The sequence below is a fragment of the Callithrix jacchus genome, chromosome 11 (genome assembly GCF_049354715.1).
Source record: "Callithrix jacchus isolate 240 chromosome 11, calJac240_pri, whole genome shotgun sequence".
Lineage (NCBI taxonomy): Eukaryota > Metazoa > Chordata > Mammalia > Primates > Cebidae > Callithrix > Callithrix jacchus.
In genome coordinates, this window is record NC_133512.1 from 106663388 (window position 1) to 106672979 (window position 9592).

Genomic DNA, 9592 nt, shown 5'->3' on the forward strand with positions numbered 1-9592 from the left:
TGCCATTATCGGAAAGATCCAGGGCGGGCGCAGTGGCTCACACTTGTAATCCCAGCCCTCTGGAAGGCCAAGGAGGGTGACTCACCTAAGGTCAGGAGTTCAAGACCAGCCCTGACCAATATGATGAACCCCGTCTCTATTAAAAATACAAAAATCAACCAGGTGTGGTGGCGGGCACCTGTAGTCTCAACTACTTGGGAGGCTGAGACAGGAGAATCGTTTGAACCCAGGAGGTGGAGGTTGCAATGAGCTGAGATTTCACTCCAGCCTGGGTGACAGAGTGAGACTCAGAAAAGAAAAAAAAATCCATTAACTCCATTCTCATTCTTGACCAAGCCATTTTAATTTGTAACTTTAATGTACAATATGAAGTCGATAATCCTTGAAATCCTCACCTGGATCCTGCAGGAAACAAAAGTAGAAAGCTTTAAGTACTTTTATAGTCACTAATTCAAATCCATAATTATTCAAGTATTTCTCGAGCACTGATCAAGTATTTCTCGAGCACTGATCCTTCCAGAGGAGAGAAGCAAAATCACTGTTCCTCCGAGGGTTTACAGTCCAGTCGTTAAAACAAATCTGTGGCTGGGCGTGGTGGCTCAGGCCTATAATCCAAGCACTTTGGGAAACCAAGGCAGACAGATAACGAGGTCATGAGTTTGAAACCATCCTGGCCAACATAGTGAAACCCTGTCTCTACTAAAAATACAAAAAAATTAGCCAGGCATGGTAGAGGGGACCTGTAATCCCAGCTACACAGGAGGCTGACGCAGGAGAATCGCTTGAACCCAGGAGGCGGAGGTTGCAGTGAGCCAAGATAGGGCCATTGCACTCCAGCCCAGACTATAGTACGAGACTCCAACTTGAGAGAGAGAGAGAGAGAAAGAAAAAGATTTGTTTGTCAGGTGCAGTGTCTCACATCTGTAATCTCAACACTTTGGGAAGCCAAGGCAGGTGGATCGCTTGAGTCCAGGGATCAGCCTGGGCAAATGGTGAAACCTCAGCTTTACAAAATATAAAAAATTAGCCAGGCACGGTCGTCCCAACTGCTGGGAAGGCTTAGGTGGGAGAATCACTGGAGCCCAGGAGGCTGAGGTTACAGTGAGCCACTCCTGCCTGGGCTACTGAATGAGACCCTGTCTCAAAATAGAATAAAATAATTAAATTAAAATAAATTAAAAGCATGTTAAATAAGGACATTTTAACTCCTAGGGATTTGAGGGGAAAGGGAACCTTCTTACTACCTCCCTTTTTAAAGAAGCAAAACTCTTCACTTCCTGACCTGGAAAATGAAAAAGCCATAACCCTTTACTGTTTAAAGAGTTAATTTTCATATAGTTCTATATAGTAATATTCCCACACGCTGGATATATTTAAATGCTGAGAGCAGGACACTATTTATTACAGCTACATACTGTAAGCTCCATCTGTCCTGTTAACCACTCTATGCCCGTGCTTGGCACAGAACTGGTCTTAATACATCTTTGATCAGTGGATTGATCAATGAAACCCAAAAACTGTAACCTAAGAAAAAATCAATTTTTAAATATACAATGGGTCAGGTGCGATAGCACATGCCTGTAATCCCAGAACTCTGAGAGGCCAAGGCGGGAGGATCATTTGAGCCCAGGAGTCGGAGACCAGCCTGGGCAACATAGTGACACCCTGTCTCTACAGAATAAAAAATGTAAAAAAAAAAAACAATGAAAAGAAGACACCAAAGCAAATGTGAAAACTTAAAAGACAGAATCAGATACATGGCCGGGCACACTGGCTCACATCTGTAATCCCAGCACTTTGGGAGGCCGAGGCAGGCAGATCACTTGAGATCAGGAGTTGGAGACCAGCCTGGCCAACATGGCAAAACTGTCTCTAATAAAAATACAAAAATTAGCCAGGCGTGGTGGCATGTGCCTGTAATCGCAGCTATTCAGGAGGCTGAGGCAGAAGAATCACTTGAACCTGGAAGGCAGAGGTTTCCCTGAGCCAAGACTGTGCCACTGTACCCAGGCCTGCGCGACAGAGTGAGACTCCATCTCGACATGGTTAACTCGGCTTCATGCTGTTCGAATATGCAGTTTCTTCAAGTCCATCATAGGCACAAAGTAAAAATTACTGTTTATGAAAAAAGGGAAATATAAAACTTGAAGGAATCTGGGGAACCCACCTGTAAAGAGTGAGTCTGCGTCCACACCTTCAGTCTTCATCATCAGGAGGGATACCCAGTTCTTCATCTGTCCACTGGGAAGGATCAGGATACGGAAAGTGACCCTGGTGACAAATATTTAAAAGAAAGAAAAGTCAAGAATTTACATTCCATGCAACTAATTAAATTTTTAAATAAATCTTGGAAAGAAGAAAACACTATGGCCAACTGCCATCTACAGAGCGCCTCCCACAGGAACAAATTCTACTTTGATTATTCGAAGGCCCACCTGTTCTTTAATTTGTTCATTATATGGGCTCTGGCCTGAATTTTAAAAGCCTCCCGATTTGGAGGTACCAGCCTAAGCCAATGGTATGTGTTTGTGTTGGAGGGAGGGTAGGGGGAAGTGGACGCAACAGATTTGAAAGGCACCCACAGCCTGGCGAAGCCTGGCAAAATAGGTTTCAGACTCTCCTAACATTACTGCTGTGGAATCGAGAGGCCTCAGGTGGACTTGCTCATCTTCAACCCTGACCTACGGGCTTCTCTGGCTGCATCGGCATCATCTCAGGTCTAACAGCTATAAATACTATGCACACTCTGGACAACCGACCTACAGTGAGGAAGAGGCATCTCAAATAGCAAAGGTGCTGCCATTTACAGACACTAGGCGGCTCCTTGCTGAAGGACAGCAGCACAGAGAAGTTCTAAGAGAAATGGGATATGAGGCAACCTGATGCTTCGAAACTTGCATTCTGCTTAAGATATTTTTCCTATCCTGGAAACAGACCCAAATTTACTAAAATTCAAAGTATTCTAGACCAACAAGCACAGATTTCGATGTCTTAAAGGTGTAATTTTCTAGAGGACAGTCTGCAAATGTGGTAAAACCTCAGTTGACGCTAAGGATATGTGAGAAAATCACTAATACTAACTTCCCTTCTAAAGACAAATTTACGCACACCCATCCCACCCAAACCTGGCTGCCCTGGGTCTCTGGACAGACTAGAAAACATTTATCATTTAAAGGACTTTAAGTGTGAAACTTAACCCACCAATGAACAGCTAGTTCAGAAGGTAAAAGAATTAGTTCCTAGAAAATAAATAAATAAATAAGAAAAAAAAAAAAGAATTAGTTTCTGGCTAGGCATGGTAACTCATACCTGTAAATCCCAGCATTTTGGGAGGCTGAGGGAGGCAGATCACTTGAGGTCAGGAGTTCGAGACCAACGTGGCCAACATGATGAAACCCCATGTCTACTAATAATAAAATTAGCCAGGTGTGGTGGTACACACCTGTAGTCCCAGCTACTGAAGGGGCTGAGGCGGCACCAGAGTCACTTGAACCCAAGAGGCAGAGGTTACAGCAAGCCAAGATGGCAACACTGCACTCCAGCCTGGTGACAGAGTGAAACTGTCCCCCAAAAAAAAAAATTAGTTTCTAGCCTCCCTTCCTAAGATGGCAACCTAACAGAAACCATAAGAAATGGACCAACTAAATATACATCCTTGTGTAAAAAAAGGTCAGAAGATAACATGTTTCATTAAAGAACAGGACTCTTGTACAGACATCTGGATAACATGGTGGCAAAGGGATATGTCCAGATAGAACAACGGTCTACAACAGAAAAATAAACAAGCTAAGCTATTATACAACCTCCTCCCCTACCCACACTTACCAGCACAGCTTCTGAGTCATGCCAAAAGCGCCACAGAATCCAGAACCACATGATTGCACTTAAGGTCTCGCCCCAGATCACCTGGGTTCTGGTCAGCTGGGGGAACTGTCTGTACCGGGGCTCAATGTGCACACCACCACCAGCACTGCAAGACAGAATGCAATGGCAGACAGCATGCTACATTCTCAAAGTGTTAAATCATCCAAAACTTTGAGTTACATCCTAGAACCAAAGCTAACATTTCTCATCTTCTCCACTGAAATACAGACAGAACAGAGGTTCACAATCCCTTGAAATACTCATTTTTCACTAAGCTTGCTTCATGTGTAGCAGCAAATACTGACTCGAACTGACAAGAGGCTAATTTTGGTTTTCAATTAGTGGATATTCATAATTTTGCACTAGAAATTCGAATGTGTTGCTTACAGGGGGCTGGTCCCAAAGGCTTTAAAGGACTGTGAACTCGTTAGTAGGTCACTAACTTACTCAGAAGAATACATTAATTGTATTCTGTTCAGCTGTCTATTTCAGAGGCAAATTGTGTCCTCTACCTACTACAATCTTTATTAAATCCAACCATATGGGAAAGAGGACTCTCCTATTAAATATGCTAATGGCTCTGAACAAAGAACTTTAAACAGTAAGTTTGAATACGTTTTTCTTTCATTTAGACACTTGACAAGTTGTGGCACACGGTCCATAACAGCCACAGTCAATGTATCCAGTTGGGAGTATAATTATCATACATTGCATCTAACTTAAATTCTTTGCACCTACTGGGGCAATGCCTAAAACCTATTCAGCAGCTATACATACACTAATACACAGAAGTAGATAAAAATTTTAAGAAAATTCCTATATATGTTTACGAATTTCATCTAGGTAACAATCGGCTCATAAACCATATTCTCTGTTGTGCAGCACAGAAATTAGTACCTGTACGCAAAGTGCATTAAAAACTTCATAATGTGCAGATTCATGAACGGTAACGTGAAAATGATTCTTGATACACGTTAGCTAGGACTGCCTGTTTTGTTTGAGTCTCACTCTGTCACACAGGCTGAAGTGCAATGATGCAATCTTGGCTCACTGCAACCTCCGCCTCCCAGGTTCATGTGATCCTCCCGCCTCAGCCTCCCAAGCAGCTTGGACTACAGGCATGCGTCACCATGCCCAGCTAAGTTTTGCATTTTTTTAGTAAAGACGGGGCTTCACCATGTTGGCAAGACTGGTCTCAAACTCCCAACCTAAGGTGATCCACCCACCTCAGCCTCCCAAAGTGCTGGGATTACAGGCGTGAGCCACATGCCCCGCCAGTAAGAGCCTTCTTCTTTGACAGCTTTTTGATACAATCTAAGTATAAGTGCCCAGCAGTAAAACTCATTAGAACAATATCTGAGTGGCCAGGTGTGGTGGCTCAAGCCTGTAATCCCAGCACTTTGGGAGGCCGAGGCAGGTGGATCACAAGGTCAACAGATCGAGACCATCCTGGTCAACATGGTGAAACCCCATCTCTACTAAAATTACAAAAAAATTAGCTGGACATGGTGGCGTGTGCCTGTAATCCCAGCTACTCAGGAGGCTGAGGCAGGAGAATTGCCTGAACCCAGGAGGCGGAGGTTGCGGTGAGCTGAGATCGCACCATTGCACTCCAGCCTGGGTAACAAGAGCGAAACTCCCGTCTCAAAAAAAAAAAAACAAAAACAATATTTGAGTAATGCTGATGCCAGCATTATAGTTCAAACCCATCTTAGCAACTCCCCACACGTCGTTTATTGCCAAAGTGACATGTTTTAATTATGACTTGAAGTAGGGACTGCAAGGTAGAAACCTTTTGGAACAAAGATCTGAAAGACTACAATCATTGGCTGGGCGCGGTGGCTCAAGCCTGTAATCCCAGCACTTTGGGAGGCCGAGGCAGGTGGATCACGAGGTCAAGAGATCAAGACCATCCTGGTCAACATGGTGAAACCCCGTCTCTACTAAAAATACAAAAAATTAGCTGGGCATGGTGGCATGTGCCTGTAATACCAGCTACTCAGAGGCTGAGGCAGGAGAATTGCCTGAACCCAGGAGGTGGAGGTTGCGGTGAGCCAAGATCACGCCATCGCACTCCAGTCTGGGTAAGGAGAGCAAAACTCCGTCTCAAAAAAAAAAAAAAAAAAAAAAGACTACAATCACAGCAAAGGAACAGATGACGATTGTCATGATTAAGGACTGCAAAGACCTAATTCACAACGTTATGTTCCAAACCAGGTTGTGAACGGCACTGTGGCAGACCAGATGTCCTGAACGAGTCTCCAAATTAAACAACTCTGATGCCAGATGAGATTTTTAAGATTTTTACAAACATCACGGACCAGGCACAAAAGGAAGGAATCCACGAAGGGCCAAATCCAAGTGAAAAGAAGGCCTGGAAACTAAGCAATCACTAATGCTGCATTCATTCACCGGAAGTCCCTGAACCTCCACGGGATGGGATAGCCACATGAGGTGTGGGGACAAGAGACGAAGCCTGGGGCCCACCCAAAGTGGGAGGTCTAATTAAGAGATCTCTGATTACAGCTGCAGCCCCAGGGTAAAAGGGAGAAGAAATAAACCTGCCATGGAGAAGGGAACAAGTATTTGTTATCAGAAGCCAGCCCTCAGGTAGGTTTGCACCCAAATCCACACTACCTGAGTTGGACCTGTGTGGACCAAAAATCCCAAGCCGAGAACTTAAAGTGAGCTTGAATTGGTGGCACCCTCAAGAGACTAAGAGAAGGAAGATCTCGAAAGAAGTTCCAGGGAAAACGAGCTCAAGATCAAAAAATATAAGCAAACAAGGCACTATGAGCAAGTCCTATAAGAAAGAAAGAGAATGGGGAATAAACATCCGAGGATATAATGGCTGTTCCAACTTAGAATGCTTGAGAGTCAAGTTTAAAAACAAAAATGCACCATAACTCCGTTAAAATTACATTTTTATTTTTATTTTTTTGAGACAGAATCTCACTCTGTTGCCTAGGCTGGAGTGCAGCAGCAAGATCTCTGCTCACTGTAACCTGGCCTCCTGGGCTCAAGCAATTCTTCTGCCTCAGCCTCCCCAGTAGCTGGGATTACAGGCGCACACCACCACACCCAGCTAATTTTCGTATTTTCAGTAGAAACAGGGTTTCACCATGTTGGCCAGGCTGGTCTCGAACTCCTGACCTCAGGTGACCCACCTGCCTCAGCCTCCCAAAGTGCTGGGATGACAGGTGTGAGCCACTGCACCTGGCCAAAGTTACATTTTTTTTTCTTTTTTTGAGGCGGAGTTTCACTCTTGTTACCCAGGCTGGAGTGCAATGGCACAATCTCGGCTCACCACAACCTCCGCCTCCTGGGCTCAGGCAATTCTCCTGCCTCAGCCTTCTGAGAAGCTGGGATTACAGACACGCACCACCATGCCCCGCTAATTTTTTTGTATTTTTAGTAGAGACGGGGTTTCACCATGTTGACCAGGATGGTCTCGATCTCTTAACCTCGTGATCCACCCGCCTGGGCCTCCCAAAGTGCTGAGATTACAGGCTTGAGCCACCGCGCCCGGCCCAAAGTTACGTTTTTAAAACATAAATCAGACTACATTACTTTCCTGCTTTAAAACTCCAATGGCTCCCCATGATTCTTAGAATAAAATCCAGAGTCCTCCAAAGCCCTCTCTAATCCACCCTTGTCCCTGTGACCTGGACTCTCCCACTCTTCCCTTGGCTCCATTCCAGGCTGGCCTCCTGCCAACCCTACCCTTTATGTCCACCAGCCTCTTCCCTTGAGGTCTCTACACATCTGACTTCTCATCCTCAGGTCCCGGTTCAAATTACACTCCCAGGCATTCCCCCACCATCCCCAAATACAATATCCTTTCTATTCCCACCCACGCACTCTCCATATTAATTCCCGGCTATATTCTCTTCATAACGCTTATAGTATCTAAGTAAGGTCTTTCCTTTCTACTTGTGTCTCTACTCCCCAGAATGTACGCTTCATTCTCTCTCTTGTATTCTGCTATATCCTCAGCACCTGAAAGGAGCTGGCATAGAGAATATGCTCCATAAACACTTATGCACTTAATTATCACACACTGAAATAAGTGTGTTATGAACCCGCCAGTACCTCAGGGAAGAGCAGCGTTCCCCCATCTCAGCCAGGATCAAGAGCTATCACTCGTGGCTCCCTCACTGTCTTTGCCCAAGTCACACAGGGCTTTGCCTTCTGCTCACCCCACACCTGCCCCAGCTCCAAATTCTTAGTCCACATGGGACTTCGGGCAAGTCACTCCTTTCATTTACTGAGCCTCAGTTCCTTAATAACAACAGTTAAAGACTACTTGTATGGTCCTTAGCAAGCACCAGCAACTGTTTTAAACACTTTAGAGAGGCCAGGTGCAGTGGCTCACTCCCGTACTCCCAACACTTGGGGAGGCCAAAGCTGGGGGATCACTTGAGCCCAGAAATTAGAAGCTGCAGTGAGCTAGGGATCGCACCACTGCACTCCAGCCGGAGCGACACAGTTAGACTCCATCTCTTAAAACACACACACAAACACCACGCCTTCGAGAACAGTAATTCATTTAGTTCCTTGCAAATGGACGCTAAATGGGTGAGGAAACTGAGGCATGAAGAGAATAAGAAACTCTTCCAAGGACCCACAGCTGGTGTGTGGCAGAGGTAGGAATTGAACCCAGCCATTCTGGGGCCAGAATCCCGCTTGAAATCACGACCCCATACTGCCTCTTGGTAAACTGTTGCTGATGATCTAAGGGACCTGGAACATCATCTGGAATCATCCACTACTTTTTCGCAGTCCTGCTCTTACGGAATCTCTGCACACCACTAACTCGGCTTCGGCAGCTGCTCCCTGCGCCCGGCGACCTGGGCCCTTCGGTTCGCCTCTCGTGCCACCTCGCGGGCGGCTCTGCCTGTCACTTTCCTAAACCCCGCCGCTGCCCAAGCGTTGGCTTCTCCTCCCGGCGTTCCGGCGTTCTCTCTGGGTCATCGCCTCCACTCCCTGCAGCCGGAGTGATTTTTCAGCATTAAAAAAGTGGTCACGTGATATCTCTAATTAAAGCCTGGCTAACTGACTCTACCCTAAATTCCGCAGCCAGGCACCCGGACCCTGGACCCTCCTCGGCCTCACCGCCGCCGCCCCTCGCCTCGCTCCAGTCGCGTCCACACCCTGCGCGCAGGCTGCTTTCTCCGCCTGTGTCGCCCGCACCGGCGCCAACCCGCTCAGACGGCTCCGAACTCACGCGTGCGTCTCCCGAGGGCAGGCGGTCCCTACGACCACGACGGCCCCGCACAAGGAGTCCCATCTGCCCAACGAAGTCTCTCCCTCACTCCCTCCGCCCCGCAGGGTCCCTCTCCCCTAGCCACAGCATCTGGGGACGGGCGGACTACAGGTCCCAGCATGCCTCGGGGCGCGGCCTCTCCAGGCCCCCAGTAAAGGTGAAGGCGTCCCGGAGACCCGCGCCGTCTGCTACAGGCCAGCGAGGCTCCCATCCCTAGCCTGACACTCACTGACGGACGCCACCTTCTCCAGCAGCCCGTGCGCGGCCACTTCTGAAAAGGCGGCCACCAACGGCAGCGAAAGACGCCAGCCGAGTTAGAGCCGACATGCTCGCCTTCGTCCACCCAGTCGTCCCCGGCAGCACCGCCCCCTGCATACGTCACTTCCCCGGCGCCCCGCCATGCGCCTCTCGTGACGTCACTGAGTTGCCCATCTCCCGGATTGCGGTAGCCGGCAGCCGCTC

The 9592-nt window shown here is 47.2% G+C and overlaps 1 protein-coding gene across 1 annotated transcript; it reads right to left on the bottom strand.

Annotated features, from left to right (window-relative positions):
• Positions 1–318: 318 nt before the first annotated feature.
• Positions 319–9485, bottom strand: NDUFB2 (NADH:ubiquinone oxidoreductase subunit B2). The gene is made up of 4 exons (XM_009002966.3): positions 9360–9485; positions 3826–3970; positions 2168–2271; positions 319–402 (listed from the first exon to the last, which is right to left on the bottom strand). The coding sequence occupies exons 1-3, from the start codon at positions 9455–9457 to the stop codon at positions 2197–2199; spliced, it is 318 nt and encodes a 105-aa protein (XP_009001214.2). The 5' UTR covers positions 9458–9485; the 3' UTR covers positions 319–402; positions 2168–2196.
• Between the last annotated feature and the right edge of the window lie 107 nt (positions 9486–9592).

Bases quoted from the DNA above. Each gene is read 5' to 3' on its own strand.
- NDUFB2 (XM_009002966.3), bottom strand. From the start codon at position 9,457: ATGTCGGCTCTAACTCGGCTGGCGTCTTTCGCTGCCGTTGGTGGCCGC. The intron at 3,971-9,359 runs GTGAGTGTCAGG...TCTGTCTTGCAG, and splicing joins GGAGAAGGTGGCGTCCGTCA to TGCTGGTGGTGGTGTGCACA. The intron at 2,272-3,825 runs GTAAGTGTGGGT...ATTTGTCACCAG, and splicing joins ATGACTCAGAAGCTGTGCTG to GGTCACTTTCCGTATCCTGA.